The sequence below is a fragment of the Rhinichthys klamathensis genome, unplaced genomic scaffold (assembly GCF_029890125.1).
Source record: "Rhinichthys klamathensis goyatoka isolate OS25496 unplaced genomic scaffold, OSU_Roscu_1.1 h1tg000036l_1, whole genome shotgun sequence".
In the NCBI taxonomy this organism is placed as follows: domain Eukaryota; kingdom Metazoa; phylum Chordata; class Actinopteri; order Cypriniformes; family Leuciscidae; genus Rhinichthys; species Rhinichthys klamathensis.
This window is the reverse complement of record NW_026606584.1, coordinates 7,062,921-7,083,210: the sequence shown is the minus strand read 5'-3', so window position 1 is coordinate 7,083,210 and position 20,290 is coordinate 7,062,921. Positions and strand designations below refer to the sequence as shown.

The window sequence follows — 20,290 nt, the reverse complement described above, 5'->3', positions numbered from 1 at the left end:
TCCACATCATAGGAGATGTGTTTTTTAAGTCACTGTATGTATGAATTGCTTTTATATGTATATATTTTTTTATATATTATGCAGACAAAAGATGAGTGTTGTGTCACTGAGTTGTATGTGTATGCATTATTTGTGTGAATTAACAGTAGTCAATTTATAAAAGTAGTTTCTGATTACAAGGCTTTGGTAAATTTGTTCAAGAATGATCAACTCAGTGTGCAGGAGACTTTACCTGCAGGAGTGTGGACTCAAACATGAGAGCCAAGGGGGCCACAAGCTCGTAATGACAGTCCTGTTGAATCTAAAACAGCAGAGAAAGATATACAGCATCACCACCTTTACATACCACCTACAGACAAACTTACTCTGTATTCTTGATCACATCTAAAATAAATTCATTTTGCTAAACTTAAAAGGTACACTCTTTGTTTAAAACCCAAAACTGCATGCATTTTGCGGAAGAACATTGTTTTGGTCGTGCTTCAGCTCTGCATGACTGTACGGGTAAATATGACCCTTCACAATATATAATGCTTTACAATGAACTCTGCACTTGGCGATTTATCTGTTCAATAAAATATCTTACTCACCTGTTGAGTAATAAAAACACATTATCCTCGCTTTTACAACATTTAAAGGGATAGTTCACACAAAAATGAAAATTAGCCCATGATTTACTCACCCTCAAGTCATCCTAGGTGTATATGACATTCTTCTTTCAGATGAATACAATCAGAGTTATATCCATAAAAGTGCATCTATACATCATAAAAGTGCTCCACATGTCTCCGGGGCTTTAATAAAGGCCTTCTGAAGTGAAACGATGAGTTTGTGTAAGAAAAATATTCATATTTAACACGTTACAAAGTAAAATTCTAGCTTTCGGCCAAACGTACATTCTGAGTCTACTTACACCTAAAGCTCAACTTACGCAACTTATGACGTCGGAAGTAGCGTAGTGCGTCGTGGCGTGGTGTAAATATCAGCAGTACGTTTATAAAGTTTTAAATATATATATTTTACTTACACAAACTTTTCACTTCGCTTCAGAAGGCCTTTATTAACCCCAAAAGCCGTGTGGAGCACTTTTATGACGGATAGATGCAACAGAAACGGCCATTCACTGCCATTATACAGCTTTGAGGAGCCAGGACATTTTTTAATTATAACTCCGATTGTATTCGTCTTAAAGAAGAATGTCATATACACCTAGGATGACTTGAGGGTGAGTAAATCATTGGCTAATTTTCATTTTTGGGTGAACAATCCCTTTAATATCCCTCAGTTCTCGCCATCTTCAAAAAGCTAAGCCATTGTTGATTGTCGTTTTATTGCGAGCTCTGACGTATTCTCTTTTTGCAAGCAGACTTTCCTCTTGTCTGCGTTTTTCGGGTGATTCCGAAAACCTGGAGGTTCGAGATTTAGCGTGCTCCATGTCAACCTTCTCGCTCATTGTGACAACTAACCTATGACACTCCCACACCGTATACACGTCGAAGTAGCCGGAGCATCTTTTCTCTATTTACAGATATGACGAGACACGCGCAGGTGCGTGACGTACTGTATGTACGCAATTTCCTGTGAAAACTGTCCCGTCGGGTCTAAAAAATAAACACTTATAATAGGCTTACCACAGTGAATCAGGGTAAGACAAAAATATATTTTGGAATAAGGACTGATAATGTACTGATTCCTTATTTAATTGTTGTTCATTTAAAAAAAAAAAGAAAAGAAAAAAAGTTACATAGTGTACCTTTAATTTAATTATAAACAACACCAATTTCTTTGCATAGATTAGATCTTATCTGTCACATCCTGCAGAGCCCACAAGGGGGCATAGAGATCTCAACACAGAGGGCATAGATAGACAGTACACAAACGTGACAGAAACTATCACCTCTACGCGGGTGTAGTATTCTGTTCAGTTAGCTGTGTGTTTACATGCGTACTCACCTCTCTGGCTTTTCTGAGAATTTGCTGCAGTAGAATGAGAAAGTTCTCTGGGTCTCTCTTTAACAGCTCTTCTAGACTCCAGCGGTTCATACACCAACCAGCTGCACAAACACACAAACATAGATATGCACACATAAGAACCCTAATTATGAAACAGGCACAAATGTGTGCCTTATACTTCAGATAAAGATGATATTAGTAAACAAGTCCCCCATAGCATGCATGTAACCACAGGCACTACACAACCCGAACAGCACCAAATGAGTCAAGAACACATAAAGAACACACACATCAGACAGGAAAGGACTGGTTAATTACACGATACTGAGTATTGCCCTGAAATCTACGCTGTTTAGGGTCAACGGGTTCCCTGCTCTAAACAGTGATGTGCAGATTTGGTTAGAAATTCTGAGAAGAACATACTCACTGCGGTGTACAAATTGAGAGCAGCAGCGTAAACAGATCATACTGGTTTAGTGATAGAACTGTGTGTAACCTCAGAACCTCATATATTTAGAACATGAACGATGCAGAGCTAAATACTCAAAGCTTTCCTAAAGATCTGCAGTGACTGATACCAATTGTACTTTATTCGAAGGACAAAATGCATCTCAGCTTCCTGCCCAAATGAAGGTGTCAAATAATACATTTCCTTTACAAGACTGAGAATAACATCTATTTTTTTCTGAATCCATCAACAGTGTCACACTATACAGAACATTTGACACAAACAACATGATAACAACGTTTATCAGTAAATGTGACGGGTGTGATCTTTTTTGTCTTAATACAAAAACGAGTTTCCTGGTTTATAAAAACACCAACCAAGGCAAATACAAAACTAACAAAGATTCTATTCATGCCCTTTGCAAAACAGAGAAATAAAAACAAATCAGGCCTAATTCAACTCTCCCAATATGTTAGTATATCACAGCTATGTGTCAAGCCATCTTTGAGGCCATTTAGTTAAAAACTGCTGAAGGTGTAAAATAATACATTTCCTTTAGAACAGACTCTGAGAATAACATATTTTTTCTGAATCAATCAACAGTGTCACACTACGCAGAACATTTGACACAAACAAAATTATCACAACATTTATCAGTAAATGTGATGGGTGTTATCTTTTTTTGTCCTAATACAAAAACCAGTTTCCTGGTATATAAAAACACCTTCCAAGGCAAATACACAACTAATAAAGATTCTATTCATGCCCTTTGCAAAACAGAGAAATAAAAACAAATCAGTCCTAATTCAACTCTCCCAATGTTAGTATATCACAGCTGTGTATTATGCCATCTTTGAGGCCATTTAGTTAAAAACTGCTTTTATAGTGGAAAAGTAGCGTTTTGTTTTGTTCACACAATTAAATGCTACAATCAGGTGCAGGTGCGGGAAGTAACATATTTTCCTTGCTTTATCATAAAAGTGGTAGCCTGGTAATACCAGACTCTGCTACTTCACTTTGCTTCGTACACAGAGTCTGGGATAGCATAATAGAGAAGTGTTTTCTCTCTCGCTAGGGGGCGCGTACTGAAGTTTAAAATCATTGGTTACCCGTAAGCCAATCAGATAAGTTTGTTTATGACGTATGTTATGCGCCGACACAGCCGCATCGAACCACAGACATCATGCATCGAACTCAAATCTATGATCGAACTTCCACTGTAAACACTTGATGATGCGAGCGAAATACCCGAGTGAACATGGCTGTAAACAGGGGCGGACTGGCCATCTGTGTGATCTGGAGAATCACAGAACGGCCGGTACTCCAGGACGGCCGGCGGGCCGGCCCACCAGCCGCCACACACATCCCAAGTCTCCCGCATATTGATAGTGGCTCCCTGATGTCCGCAAATTAGTTAAAATCTCCCGGAATCTAGAGCGAGCAAGAGCGCGCATGCGTAGCGCGTGCACGGCAGAGAGAGAGGGAGCGAGAGATTGCGTGTGTGTGCTAGTGTGCGCGTGTGTGGGCGTGTGCCTCACGAAGCGCATGTAAGGACCCAACCAATCAATTGTCAGTGCGGGCGGGCTTTTATCTCTACTACTCCCGGAACCGAATTAATCAGAAATTACTTTGCAAGTTACTTGCTAGGGATGATGTTAGGAAGTGATATTCAGCTTGCTACATTTTTAATGATTACAGTAGTTAAAACAGCTAAACTTCAACATTTTAGCTGTAAAATGCCACATGCAGTTGCTAATATTAAGAAATATGTTGTGCTTTTACTTTTAAAAATGTTGGTAATGTTACAGTTAATGCTTACAAACTTCGAAGATTTTGAATACAGAAGTTACATTTGTAATGGTGTATTTTAATTTAGATGTGGTATTATTATTTGTGCAGAAGCTAAGATTAATTACTGCATAAACTAATTAAGATTATTAAGTAATAAATTAATTTTAAGACAGCATGGAATAGATTGTATAATACGCTGTTAGCTATAATTTGGATGGTATAGTATGATGAGCCACAGTTAAAGTGACACTCATGGCAGGCGTTATTGTTGTTGTTGTCGAGTTTCCGCGCACCGATTGCTTTGGGCCGGGCCTAGTCAAAGTCCAGGGCCGTTTTTTAGTCCCAGTCCGTCCCTGGCTGTAAACGACTTTTTTGATCTGTGAGTGATGTAATAGAATGACTGCTGCGCTTGACAGGGCACAAACGAGCAGAGAGAGAGAGAGAGAGAGAGAGAGCCCCGGCCGCGCGCGCGCACTCCCACGTCTACAAACAACACGAGCGCTGTCTTGCTCTCTCTCCCTCGCGCATATTCATAAAAATCAATCGACAAGATAGTAAGAGGTCGGAAGACCGCGGTTTCACGTGGAGCATTTGGAGATTTTTAGAGATTATAGACTCTAGGAACAACATCTCAATGAACAACATCTCAACTATAAAGGCCTGTCTCATATAAGTTAGACGCCTATCTCAAGTACAAGCCGGCCCAGTTCGACGATTTGGGCAAATAAAAGCCCGGGCTATTATTTGAAGTTTTACGGTATTTAAGACCTGGAAAAGAAAAGAGACACTGACCTGTCAAAAGGCTCCCCAGTTTCTCGCTGACGATCGGTAATAGTTGATAAATTAAACTTTTCCCAAAGGGAGTAGGGCCACAACATCACCTCCATTCAAAATGTTTAATACACACTCTTCGTGTTCGGGCTTCAGTTTGCTAATGCCGGGAATATTCTCCACAACAGAGCGAATTGCATCCGCGTCTCCATATCAGCGGTCGTTTTCGATTTCCCTGACCTAATCTTAAACACGGCGCTTACCGACTACGTCACGGCTTTCAGCCCGCCCTCTGTTCGTTGATTGGCCAGGCTGTTTTCAGGCCGGTGGAAAACAGAAAGATAGGCTGCTATCTCAGACTGACTACAGGAGCGAAATGAAATTAGCGGAAGTAGGAAGTCTGACGTAGTCAGGCTATAAAAGTGGACCCTTTCATGATAAAGCAAGGAAAATATGTTATCATATACACTCACCTAAAGGATTATTAGAAACACCCGTTCAATTTCTCATTAATGCAATTATCTAATCAACCAATCACATGGCAGTTGCTTCAATGCATTTAGGGGTGTGGTCCTGGTCAAGACAATCTCCTGAACTCCAAACTGAATGTCAGAATGGGAAAGAAAGGTGATTTAAGCAATTTTGAGCGTGGCATGGTTGTTGGTGCCAGACGTCTGAGTATTTCACAATCTGCTCAGTTACTGGGATTTTCACACACAACCATTTCTAGGGTTTACAAAGAATGGTGTGAAAAGGGAAAAACATCCAGCATGCGGCAGTCCTGTGGGTGAAAATGCCTTGTTGATGCTAGAGGTCAGAGGAGAATGGGCCGACTGATTCAAGCTGATAGAAGAGCAACTTTGACTGAAATAACCACTCGTTACAACCGAGGTATGCGGCAAAGCATTTGTGAAGCCACAACACTCACAACCTTGAGGCGGATGGGCTACAACAGCAGAAGACCCCACTGGGTACCGCTCATCTCCACTACAAATAGGAAAAAGAGGCTACAATTTGCAAGAGCTCACCAAAATTGGACAGTTGAAGACTGGAAAAATGTTGTCTGGTCTGATGAGTCTCGATATCTGTTGAGTCATTCAGATGGTAGAGTCAGAATTTGGCGTAAACAGAATGAGATCATGGATCCATCATGCCTTGTTACCACTGTGCAGGCTGGTGGTGGTGGTGTAATGGTGTGGGGGATGTTTTCTTGGCACACTTTAGGCCCCTTAGTGCCAATTGGGCATCGTTTAAATGCCACGGCCTACCTGAGCATTGTTTCTGACCATGTCCATCCCTTTATGGCCACCATGTACCCATCCTCTGATGGCTACTTCCAGTAGGATAATGCACCATGTCACAAAGCTCGAATCATTTCAAATTGGTTTCTTGAACATGACAATGAGTTCACTGTACTAAAATGGCCCCCACAGTCACCAGATCTCAACCCAATAGACCATCTTTGGGATGTGGTGGAGTGGAACGGGAGCTTCGTGCCCTGGATGTGCATCCCACAAATCTCCATCAATGGCAAGATGCTATCCTATCAATATGGGCCAACATTTCTAAAGAATGCTTTCAGCACCTTGTTGAATCAATGCCACGTAGAATTAAGGCAGTTCTGAAGGCGAAAGGGGGTCAAACACAGTATTAGTATGGTGCTCCTAATAATCCTTTATGCCTAGTTCAGACTGCACGATTTTAGCCCCGATTTTGGCTCGCCGACAGGTTTTGAGAAATCGCCGACAAATGCCCGAAATCACAGGCAAATCGGTGCTCGTTCACGCGAGTGACAATCACGCAGTGTGAATGAGCAAAGACGCGATCTGAGAGAATCGCCGACGAGTCGCCGACGCCCGTGAGATATTTGGCATGATAAATATCTGGACCTGTCGGCGATTCACAATCCTGCTGTGTGAATGTGTTCTGACTGAAAACTACATCGGCGATGACCGACAGCCAACGAGAGAGCAAGATACAGGGAGGAGGAGGAGGAGGAGGAGGAGTTATAGACCAGAATATCAGTATTGTAATAGATAGGCCTGTATTTACAATTATATCAAACAGAAACAAAGCACAAACATTTGCGTGACCAGAAGCAACAGCAGGACATTTGCAAAATTATTTATTTACCCCCAACTCTCTTTGCAAAACACAGTCCTTGCTCCCCTCGTCTTCCCAACCATTTCTTGCATAAACTGTTTTTTTTTTTCATTTTCGCTACAAATCAGTGCACAGACAATTTGTAGGCTATCTTTTTTAATAACAAATTCAGTGTCGCGCGAGAACTCCGGTCTCACGCACGCGTGATCTTCCGTTATTTCCTATCACTTCTCGCGTTTGTTTGGTTGTGAAACGTAGTTTGCGGACCAGGCAGAAGTTGTCGGTGATTCTTTCTTTTGTAAAGTCATGCAGTGTGAAACCTCCTGTCGCCGATCCATCGTGCAGTGTGAACACAGCAGCAACTGAATGTTACCACAGATAGTCATGCAGTGTGAAAACAACAGTGACCCGATTATTTTGAAAATCGTGCAGTCTGAACTCGGCATTAGGTGAGTGTATGTTATTTATATGATATTTTAAAAGACTTCTTGACACAAAGTCATGATGATCTGCAGGGGTCCTCTCTCTATAATATTATTTCCTGTTTAGTTTTGTTTCTGAATGTTGGCTGCATCACATTACTTTTTTTGCACCACCGATTTGATGGAAAAAATATGAATAAGCAATGACGTGGTCATTGTATATATGATTTTGCCCAACTGCTTAATACGTTTTTTCTTTTCAAGAATTCCATTATTTTAATGAGGCTTTTTTTCTTTCATTATAATATCAGGATAATCGTATGAGTATATCTAACTGTTTTTTGTACTCTATGTTCCCCCCAAAAATTATTAGGTGAAGACAAAAAAAAGAAGATTGTTGTGTCACTGCATTATTTGCATGAATTAACACTGAGAAGCCAATTTACAATTAGCCAGCAGGCCAACCCAAATGCCACATCATGCCTATATCCCTATCAGTGAAATAAGCTCAATTGAAACCCAATGAGAAAAAATGAGAAAGGAAGAACACACATGTAAATTCCACAAAACAGAAGTAAAAAAAAAGAAATGAAAAACAGTGATGTCAACCAACAGTGACCCATCATCAGCAGCAGCAGAGGAGGGTAAGTGAGGTGGCTCTACCGTTCCAGGATTGTGCCAGGCTTTCTGATGGCCGGAGTCCATCCAGGCATCTCTCCAGAGCGTGCTGGATCCGGTCCTCTGTGCACGAGGTGTGCTGCATCTTGACTGTTACTATAAGGAAACATAAGAACTAAAGTCATATAAAGAAAGCTGCAAAACATTGCCTCCTATCTCTGATCTGTAAATACAATACCAAGAAAATATTACATAATACAGTTGAACAGGTTCCTTATATGTCCATGGAAGAATTTCAATCAGATCAGTCAAAGAATTTTTTTTACGCTTTTATGCTTGAGGTTTCAATCTGGCTCTACTGTACATCCAATAACACAGCTTGTCTAACCTGAAAGAAGTAGCAGCATGTGTAATAAAATGTCTATCATTCCAGATAATCATATCTGCATAGACAAACACACGCATGTGTCTTTTTCAGGGAAGTAAACACACAGCATCCTTTGCATGTTAATAAATTATATTGAGGTTTAGGAAAATGTTCTACCCGGTGTCAGAGAATTTCAAGAGAACTATCGTGTTTAGGGATTATTACGGGGATTGCCTACTGTTTGTTTTTCTTCCTGATAACATTTAAAGTTTACATTTACTGTTAGAGGTATGGCACCTGCCATCTAGCAATAAACAACACTAGTATGTTGCCTGGGAACAGACAACCACAGGGACCAGTTGCATAAGCATAGCCACTAAGTTAAGACCGTGTTAAGAACTAGTCTGACCAACTAGCAATTAATTAGGGCTCCTACTTTTTCAGATTCTAATGAGACCAATCTACCTTTTTGTGTAACGGCCTTAAAAAAAACGTACCAGTCTTGAAGAAAAAAAAAATAGATGACTAACTTGTAAGACAAGTCTTAGAAGCAACTGGCCACAGGATAATAAACAATGCTGAGTTCAAAAATAATAGAAAAACCTCAGATTGAAATACAGATCATGCACAGATATAGGCTACAGCAAGTTTTAAAAATCAAAATAATCCTTTTATGAGAGAAACAATTCCCCAATAGAGCTAAAGTAGAGGAGTGAAGCAATGACATTAAACCATGACAAATATATTTCTCTTCCACCAGACTAATTTCCCTAAATGCAAAGAACCGCATATGGTGAATTTTTTCTCTCCCAGTGAGTCAGTGACCAATGAACGTTTAAAATTCGCAATAACTTGACTAGTTCAGGTAAATGTTTAAACTTTGGCTGACATTGGCAGTTTTTAAAGTGCAGCTGTGACAGAGATATCGCCGATACTGTAGATAGAATCCTTACAAATATTACAGAGATAGTTCACCCAAAAATTCCATCAACATTTACTCACCCTCAAGTTGTTCCAAACCTGTATATTTAATTTATTAACCTATATAAATGTCTTTGTTCTGCTGAACACAAAAGAGGATATTTTGAAGAAAGTTTGTAACCAGGCCGCTTTGGGGCACCATTGACTCCCATAGTAGGAACAACAATACTATGGAAGTCAATTGTGCCCGAGAACTGTTCAGTCTCCCACATTCTTATAAATATCTTCCTTTTGTGTACAACAGAACAAATACATTTGGTTTGGAACAACCTGAGGATGAGTATGACAGAACTAGGCTATCCCTTTATCCATTCCACTGCGCTGCTTTCCCACTGTCTCTATGTAAACAAACACTAGCTACACGCACGTGTTGGACTTTTGCTTTCGCGTATAAACGAGCTCTCAAGTTAAACTTAAATAAACTTCCTTTTTTTTTTCATTCTACTTCTTATTCTCCTGTTTTTAAACGCAAAAAACGCGTTGTGTGTGAACGGACTCGAGTTGTTGCATACGTTTCTGTGGATCGTTTTTAATATACAAATTAAGGTTTTTAGGTCATTGAATGTAATGTACCGGTAAGTGTGGTTCTGGCTCATATTAGAAACTGTATTTTTACTTCAGAGTAAACTTCCCCAATGTCAAAACAAAAAAATCCCCCAAACCATAGGCAAACATTCAAAGAGATATTAACTATCTGAGTCATTAAACTCAAAGCACCAATATTTTTAGACGATAAACTAGAGTGCTTCACTTAGCTGCTTGTAAACACTTGTCTAACGCATACAAGACTCATCACTCACCAAACATCATTCACGTTGCTTGCATTAACACGCTAAGCGTGTGGTGTGGTGTGGCCCATTGAGCGTCATGCGTCATAAAGTGGATTTGCATAAACCGAGAAGCTCGCCGCACAATATAGCCCACGGGCTATGAGCAAAAGTTTGTTGTGATACAAACTATTTTACAAGGGAGCCGTCTAAAATAAATAACATTATGAAATAGTGAGATTATTTTAGACAATGCTTCACGATACATAATCGTAATGTTTGTTTTATTTGGCGGTTAAACTATGATGGATTTAAATCAGTTGATGGATAAAATGTTTTACGAGTTGTAAATGTGATTTCATATGATTGCTTTTCGAAAATGTAATATATATATATATATATATATATATATATATATAAACTAGGCCTATTAAATGTTTTTTATATATTTTTTTTAAATATTTTATACAAATGAATTTGAATATATATACATATATATATATATATATATATATATATATATATATATATATATATATATATATATATATATATATATATGTATATATATTCAAATAGCTAATTTTAATTTAAGGTTTAATAACTCCATATGCAGTCTGTGTTAAAACTTCTGAATGTCAAACCATCACATATAGTAGGCTATCTGTCAATTTAAGAAAAGCAGACCAGTGTTGAAAATAGATTAAGCTGATTTCCTATCTGATGTCAGGGACTTTTTCTGATCTAATAAAACACCGGATGTAGATGTTGAGTTTGTCCATAACGGCAAAATTCAATCATTATGCAACAGAAATCCAAAAATATAAAAAAAAATTGTGGTCACTGCTGGGGGGAATTTGCTGGTGTTAGCTCAAGAGAAATCAAGAGTTTAAAACCCACATGTTGGTTTGTCAGTCATTAAGCAACTTAAGAAAACTTAAGAGAACTCCAATACCACGCATATAGCAAGTTACCAGGATGAAAAAACGAAACCTAAAGCAGTTATAGAAACTGGTCTCTGATTTAAGGTTATTTAAGGCAATCTGTTATTGTTACAAGTCACTTGTTGTCAAGCACAACAATAGGCCTGCGAGCAATAGCGGGAACAGCTTGATATGGCCTTAATGACCTTATGGAGCTCTATTACAGCCTTACCAGATTGCCTGGAAGGAACTAATTCATCACTGAACTTATGATTGCCATTTCCATTATAACGGTGAACAAAAAGCTTTGTTTGCATTTGATTTATATTTCATTGACTAATTTTACAGAAAGTTTAACAGGTGCAAATTAAATTACAACCCAGATGTGAAATGTGGATTTTTCCAATTGATTTTGATTGATTTGATTGATTGAATTGATTTGATTTACTAATTGTTGTAAATCATTTATATTTGTACACAGAGACATATAGTGCAGGTCATGTATGATAGAAATTTAATTCCTGTATCAAATAATTTCTAATGTCTAATTTCTAAACCCACCCTGTTAAAACGTATTTGATCTTGTTACACATTCTGTTACACACTTGACTCAGCCTTGACTTAGACTCGACTAGATGAAGTCAAACACAAGGCTAGAATTTGAAAGGACGGGCTCCATTGCATTTTTGACTGACAAAACTTTAAAGGGATAGTTCACCCAAAAATGAAAATTCTGACATAATTTACTCACACTCGAGGTCTCGTTTCAGACCTGTATGAATTTCTTTCTTTTGCTGAACACAAAGGAAGATATTGGTAACCAGACAGTTGACGGTAGCCATTGACCTCCATATCCAGAAATTCTGTCAGTGTTTGGGTCAGGTGTTTTGGGGGTTTTCCTACTATTTTACTAGCCATTAACACTATCCTGTTAAGCTTGTTATTAAGTTTGCAGTTTAAATGGCCAAACCAAGCAGAGAGATGAAAGGTTAAAACGCTTTCAATGTGTGTTGTACACTAGCTCAATAATCTGAGCACTGATGCCCAGGCAGTTCAGTCTTCTGAGGAGTGAGCATTTCTTAAAAATATAGTCTGTGTTATCTGTAAAACTCAGATGGTTGTCAAGAACCGTGCCTAGATACTTAAAAGTTCCCACAGTTATGTGGGGACTTTTAAGAACATGTCTTCAACATGTTTTTCCCCTATTTCAGTGGTTCTCAGTCTTTTTGACTCAAAGATTCTCCACTATTATAGGCTAAAATATTGTTATTTCTGCTGTAATTAAAACAAAGCCGCTTGTTTTCAAACTTTTTTTATGAACAGAAAGTGGTAGTATTGATTTATTAAAAGTATAACTTTAAAAAGTAATTCAGGGGACCTGTTACCACAACTTAAATAAATGCATGGTTTATCGAATTTATTGTTTTAATTAAACATTTTAAGTTGCAAACATTATTTTGTAGCGTTATGTTGACATAATAATCTTGATCATTACAACAAGAACTTAAAGGCACGCTATGTAATTTTTCGAAGCTAGGGGTCGCTTGTTCAAAACAAAGGTAGCTTGATGACGCATTGATTTCGCGGAATCATGGAAGTTGAGCTTTTATTATGCCGCAGACCGCTTCCGCTTCTTCAGGTCATGCGTATGTGGGGTAACACAGCGCTGTTTTGTCATATTAGATACATTTGAGTGTGTTGAAAGTTGTTATAATGCTACTCTGTGTGTTCGCTCGGCGCCGACTATGAGACACTTGTTGCACACTGTAGAGAGCTAGATTGATATTAGGTGGTAAAAATGGTACTCGCGGTAAATCAAGAAAACAAGATTTAAACAAAAGACCAACAATGATTAGTTTTCTGATGATGGATGTACTGTATCCAAACAGTTGCTCATCTGTCTAATAAAATACATAATATAGCCTATTAAAGCGTCTTTGCTGTTTCCATGGTTTCTACTAAATAAAAAAATCAGCATGCGAGCCCACGATAGTTTCTCATGAGTATGTGAAAGTCTGTTTATTTTTTATGTTTGAAAAGGTCCCTTTAGGGGCTCCTATAGTTCGGTTAATAAGTTGAACTGAAATAGATAAGATTAATTGGTTCCAACTCTGGTCTCAATGTAGATTGTTGGTTGAATGTAAATTTACTCAAAGCTGTCATAACTCCAAAAAAATTATATAAACTGTTGCGTTAATTTTTTGTTGTTGTTGAGCCAACACATCTTTTAGAGTGTATGATTCATTCTGTGGCTTCAGAAGTTTCAAAAACTGTTCTCACTAGAAACAAGTTACTGAGAGGAAAGAAGAAACATGATATCAGTTTACATCTTGATTTTATCAGTTTTTAGCATTTTTAATTCAGATTATATGAGTTATGGTAACACTTTAGAATAAGCTTTCATATATAACATTAGTTAACTACATTAGTTAACATAATGAACTGCACTTCTACAGCATTTATTAATCTTTGTTAATGTTCATTTCAGCATTTACTCATACATTATTAGAATCGAAAGTTGTATTTGTTAACATTAGTTAATGCACTGTGAAGTAACATGAACAAAAAATGAACAGCTGGATTTGTATTAGCTAATGTAAACAAAGATGAGCAAATACAGTGACAGATGTAGGCTATTGCTCACGGTTAGTTTGTGGTAGTTAATACATTAAATAATGTTAACAAATGAAACCTTATTGTAAAATAACCTATATTATTTGGGATAAGTTAAACTATTTAATATATTAATAATCATTTATTGATGTATATTAATCATGCAGCCCCTTTGTTAGTTTGCTGAGGGCCCCCAGGTTGAGAAGCACTTTTCTAGATCATTTTAGATGATCATTAGTGGCATAATAAAAGATCAAACTGGTGCAAACAAATGACCAGCAGCCGTCAGTCAGTCAGATGCCTATGGCCCTTTGTTCGTTTTGCAACCTCTGAAAATGTGGAAGTGACCTTGTTGACACGTAAAAGGATGTGTTCACATCCTCTTATGTGAGAGGATGATTTCATCTGGGCAACACAAACACAATCCCAGCAAACTTCCTATGTGAAGCAAAGAGCCATTTGAGGTGCGCAGACTATGAACCGAATAAGTGAAATGCAACCAGGGCCTTTGCCTGAAGTACATTATCAGCAAAGTGTTCAAAATGTGGATGTTTTGATTCTAAAAAACAAGCATGAAATTCAGTTTTAGCCATTGTACCCAGCATTATTTGAGTGAACAAAACAGCACAATATACCACATTACAACTTTTTGAGACTTTTAAACAGATGCATTATGAAACGGGGACAGTACGAACACTGGACACTAAATTCCATATTTAAGATAACCTCAAATCCTAACAGCATGTCTGATGGGATGCTCCATTCATCTCAGCTGATTCACGTTCCCACTGTGACCTAGCATGAAGGTTCATCTCAGCTACTGTAGCTCCTTCTCCTGATCATATTTCCAACAGCCCTGTACAGGAAGGTTGCTCCCGAGCTTTGCCGAGGAAACAGGTGTTTCTCCATTGTTGTGGTGCGATCGGCCACTGTGATAGACTCCCACACCGCGAGGGGGTCGACGCTCATTGTGTGGAGTCTCTGATTGATGGGGACCAATATCCCCAATGCGCCTTCTCCTGTGAGCCTAGAGTCTTCTCATCCACATCCCTCCCTCCCACAACAATAAGGCCAAACTCCCCCCGCTGTGATCGTTTTAGGAAATAACAGCAGTCGAACAATGGTGACAACATTCAACGGTAAGTGCTTCCTTTTTATATGCTGCCGCCGACACAGTGGCCCGGTTGAGCAGATACAGTAGGATGCAGGGGATCTATCGCAGAGCAATATTTACCAGAACCAGGATGCTGATTTGCTCCTGTCTAGGCGGAAATGAGGAACTCTATTCTTTCCTTTTTAGCCTCTATTGGTACCTGTGGGAACTTTACACTCACCTCAGTTTGAGAGCATGTTGTATTGTGAACAACAGTGAACTGAGGGGTTAGTGTGCTGTATAAAACAAGGAAACAAGCAAATTCATTGTGGGGGGAAAAAAAAACGTGTCTAAATTTGTCAATTAAAATAGAATTTTGCTTAGTAATAACATTTTCTACATTGTTTAGTTTTTGCTGCTTTGCATATTAAACCCTTTGAATATTTTGTATACATTTTGTGCACAGTAGTGGGCAAAAGTGACGGGCATTGTTTTGGGGTTGTTTTTTTAATGACCCTACAAGTTTGATAAAACCTTCAAAATACGAGGAAAATATAATATTTATATATATTGTTCTTCCCACATAAAATATAAATATATAAATGTATTTATCTGACAGAATTATTTGAGAAAAAAGGGGGTAAATTACAGTTACAGGTTTTATTTTTCTATGAAAAAAAAAAAAAAAGTATACATTGACAACAACATAATCAGGTTTTAAAATTGCTCTTTTTTTTGCATGTGTTCATAATCTTTTTGTATGACAGCCTGGACAAAAATTATGTCAGCACAACAACAACAACAACAAAAAAATGCAATATGCTTACAAATTCTCTAACACATTTTTAATAAATTTGAATAAAGGGTGAGGATGTCAATTTTCTTAGGCTGGACATCACTTTTGGCCACTACTGTATGTCTAATGTGTACTGTATATGATGTTTAATATCTTTTCTTTTAATTATATATATATATTATTTTTACAGAAAGATGATGAAAAATAACTTTAGAAAGATCTGAATACCTATTTATTCATATGGATGTTATTTTTACCAAGTAAAATTATGGACATCCCCATATTGTGAAATTTACAAGTGCCCGTCTAAAGATGTAATACTGTGTACATATTTCGAATTTACACTCTATTATTGTTCTGTATCCAGTCTGTTTGAACAGAATTTCTGTGTTCTGAGTTTCTTTTATCATGAATAACCGATATGATTCAGTCATAAGCAGCTTGCGTATTTGATTCTAGTCGTGTATAGGATGTGGATAATTAAGTGTGCCAGTGGAATATAAATATATGTAGAATAAATAAAGCACATTCTATATTTGGAAAGGATCACATTTTGTCCATGCCAGGTGTGCGAGTTCACAGGTAAAAACAGTGAGGAATATGAAATTGATAGAAAAGATATGAACCCTGCTGTCATATACAAACAGGAAGAGGTTTAACACAAAACAACTTTAGCATGTCTTTCATGTCAGACATAACCAACGCCTATGTCTGATAATGAAGGAGTTACTTTCACTCCAAATTATGACTCAAAATTAACGAATTCTGAACATAGAGGATCTGGCTGACAAAAACATGTATTATGGCAGCCATTTAAACAGAGACAAGTTTAATGTAAAAATTGCATGTATATAATCGCTGTGCCTGAATATGGCTTTCGGGAATCTGCTTTAGAACAATACATTACTCTATAACTTCCATACAGTCTGAGCACAGATATGTTTTTGTCCAGTGACATTTTACAGGCTGACCACAGTGTTTAAAAGCAATGATACACACACTGATGATCGTCACCACTGAAACTTTCATCCAGTTTCATTTCCACAGTCTAGTTGCACAATCTTTGGCCCTCCAGCAGACTTTAGATTAAAGGGACAGTTCACCCAAAGATGAAAGTTCTGTCATCATTGTTGTTCCAAACCTGTGTTCTGCTGAACACAAAATAAGATATTTTGAAGAATGTCAGTAACCAAACAGTTGATGGACCCCATTGACTTCCAAAGTATATTCTTCAAAATATATTATTTTATGTTCAGCAGAAGAAAGAAATTCCTACATGTTTGGAACAACTTGAGGGTGAGTAAATGATGACACAATTTTAATTTTTGGGAACTATCCCTTTAACTGGAATTTAAGCTTGGCCAATGATCTGTTAGTGAAGAACCTGTTATTTTACTGAAGTGGATGTTTGTCACAAGAAATTACTTTTTTTTTTTTGTATTCATTTCTGTTGTACTGTAATGAAACATTTACAAATATGCTAAATCAATTTATCTGTTAGTTGAAATGAACCAAACCCACCTTCCCAGTGAACAGTAACATATTTTGACATTCCTGTCTCTTAAGTTGCTGATGGACAAGCACATGAATGCCTAAAAAAACGTCCTTATGTAGGCTATGTATTATTAGAGTTTCTGTCGGATGCTGTTTATGCATGAAAAGGAGAAGTATCTCACTACTTTGAAAACTGTACTCAACCAAAACACTGAAGGCCTCTTGCAGAGTGACTTTGTACTTTCTTTCTGAGTGCTTTGGCACCAATGAAAATAAATATATCATTTGAATATTATAGACAGTATTAAATAGAAAACTAATTTGCAAGTAAAATGATTTCACAAGTAAAGTACATACATATCCCCTTTTTCAGCTGCATGTATACATATCAGACCCTTGAACTTAGAGGCTTTTCCTCCATCGTTTTTTGAAAATATGTGTGCAGTGCATCACATGAATGCATCAAATACTATGAGTTCTTCAGTGCAATCAGTCTCTAACAGAATCCAAAGCACATTAATCTACAGAGCTAAAACATCAGCTGTACTTGTGGGTTTGTCTACATCTTACAACCAATCGATATACTGCACATATGTATGAATGCAAATATTTTCAAATGTTGTTATTCAATGTCATATACACCCCCCACATAATCTTAATGAATCTTCTGTGAGAAGTAGAACGACTTCTTTTAGTCTGTTGCATGAATGTGATAAGATCTCAGACGTATAGCTGCTGTTTTTACATCTGACCGTTCACCACAGAGGAAGACAGAAAAAGATTGCTTTAAGCGCTAAAATTCTGCATTGTTTGAGTAATAGAATCACGTAAAGTAACACAACAGGACAGCAATGTTGTCATATCCCTACATGGCTGCATTATTGTGTTGCATACAGGTAGATGAATATCATTCAACAGTATACGGTTCAGAACAGCTGTCCTGCATGCCCCAGTGCACAGAATCAGTGAATAGTAAAGTTTCCATCTGACATCCTCAGCTGAGCATCCTCTGTCTTTAAAAAACTAAATTTAAAGGGTCTTGGATCAATGCGGGTCTTCACTTGTGAACATTTGAGCTGGTACATGCAAAGATCCTGGGCTGGCTAAAGTAAATCATGAGCAAGCTTGAATTCACCTGCACACCGTCATGATCAATGACTTGAACTTATCCTGAGTTTTATTCTTTTCCTATATGCTATATTGAGCTCAGATTTAACCATCATGATATGGGAATGCACCACAGGAATCGCTTACCTGGAGTTGTTAGCCTCTACCCATGATTTCTTTGCCTCTTGTCAGCATGCGGGGTGAGATGGAACCAGTGTCCTCGAAGCGTAATCCAGCACTTAAGATGAAAAGAGATGGAAATGTAACCACATCCTTCAGCATCAGCCTACATAGACGCTGAAATGATGGCAGCAACAACAGGAGCAGTCTTCAGCACGACTGTGGCGCTTTACTGAAACTAAACAGGAACTCAGAGAGAGAAGGTGCAGAAGAACTCAAAGAGGAAGACATGGGCTACATGTGTTCATGAGTGGGAGGAGGTTTAACTTACACACACACGGCTTTTGTTCTTTGACAGATGCCTTCGTTTTTATTAATGCCATGGATGGCAATTTGCCGTAAATGGCAAGCTGATCTTAGAAATGACAGCTTTTGTTGAGAATACAGAAAAATAATTTTAAACTGGCATGTAGATATGTTTAAAATGTTCTCAAACATAAGAGTATAGGCCTACCCACAATATCAAAATAATTTGTTTTCTTTTTCAAATTTAACGTTAAAAAGGTAACTTAGGTTCTTCTTCATGACTTGTTACTAGTTGTATTGTCTGAATAACATTTGAATAATAAAATGGCATGGTGTGTTTTTTTTCCAGACTTTTCTCTAAAGTCTAACTGCCGACTCAGCCTCTATACTCAGAGTAAGATCAAATCTTAACTTCCCCCGAGGGCAACATTTGCATTTTATACAGTAAGAATGTCTCAGTCACTCTCTGTCTCTTCCCTTCTCAAAAATCACACAGCACTCATTGGAACACATTGAATAGTGCGTGGTTGTTCTAAAGAAGGAACTATAACCCTTCCAATCAGAAGGATCATGACAGGAACCTTAGAATTCTAAGTTAGAATATGCAATGAAATCCACAATAGCAAAATATAGGCCTGTGACACTTGTTTAATGGGAGATAGGTTAGGAATGGATGAGCTTGGCTAGGTGGAAAATGAAATACTGCCATCTAGTGGTTATTTGTAAATTATCAAAAACCCGTAAGACATTCTGTGAACTTCCTCAAATGAAAGCCAGAAATAGCCTATAGCCTAGGCTACGTAGCATATAGGCCTATACGGAAAAGTCTGTAGGCCTATTCGTTTGTAGCCTATTAAATGAACGAAGGCCTATTTGTAAACGACTTAAAGGAGTGTTTAAGTCAGCTGTTTAATAATATAAATCACTTTAAAATAACTCTGATAATATGATCTCTGGTCTTATTCACATTCACATGTATAATCGATATGAATTTTCAGACTTTAAACGCATTGACACCCATATGCTATTTGCGCATGCGTCTTGCCGCCAAATGGCATGTTACCAATTTAGTTCACGATGCTTTTGAGAAACGCAGCACTGTTCAGTTCCCATCTCGAATCAACCATCCAAATTCAGGCGAAGCTTGACTGACGTCGCTAATAGAGATAACAAGTGAATTTGAATGCCCGTTTGATTTCATTGATCATAGAGCTGAACATTGTTATTCCTGAAATGTTTCGAGCCGCTAGTTGGAGCATTTAACCTGTGCCCTTGATACAATTGAGACAACTTTTATTTAAAATAATCAATTCATTATAGCCTACTGCAATCAGCCTAGAAAGTGGCTCAGAGTGATCTTTCTAACCCAACAAAGAGTAGGCCTAGGGCCCAGTGGCGCAGATAGGATTTTTTAACTGGGGGGGACCAAGCTGTCAACAAATGATTTAAACTCAATTCGTTATTTTGCGTAATTTGGGCTTTAACTAGTGCTCAAGTAGTTTCTTTTCTTTATGTAATTTGGGCTAATGATTTGAACTAAAAAGCCATTGGGGGGTTCCTGTTTGAAATCATGGATAAACAACAATGAACAAAGGTAAACAAAGGCCTGATAGTATG

The 20,290-nt window shown here is 37.8% G+C and overlaps 1 protein-coding gene across 1 annotated transcript in view; it reads right to left on the bottom strand.

Moving 5' to 3' along the window:
• pik3r5 (phosphoinositide-3-kinase, regulatory subunit 5) overlaps nucleotides 1-18,629 on the bottom strand; it is a 33,711-nt gene extending 15,082 nt beyond the window's left edge. The window contains exons 1-4 of the mRNA XM_056246215.1: nucleotides 18,395-18,629; nucleotides 8,152-8,262; nucleotides 1,954-2,054; nucleotides 233-301 (exon numbers count right to left, since the gene is read on the bottom strand). Coding sequence (XP_056102190.1) covers nucleotides 233-301; nucleotides 1,954-2,054; nucleotides 8,152-8,251 — 270 coding nt within the window. The 5' untranslated portion in view covers nucleotides 8,252-8,262; nucleotides 18,395-18,629. The remainder of the gene's footprint in view (nucleotides 1-232; nucleotides 302-1,953; nucleotides 2,055-8,151; nucleotides 8,263-18,394) is intronic.
• Nucleotides 18,630-20,290: the final 1,661 nt, after the last annotated feature.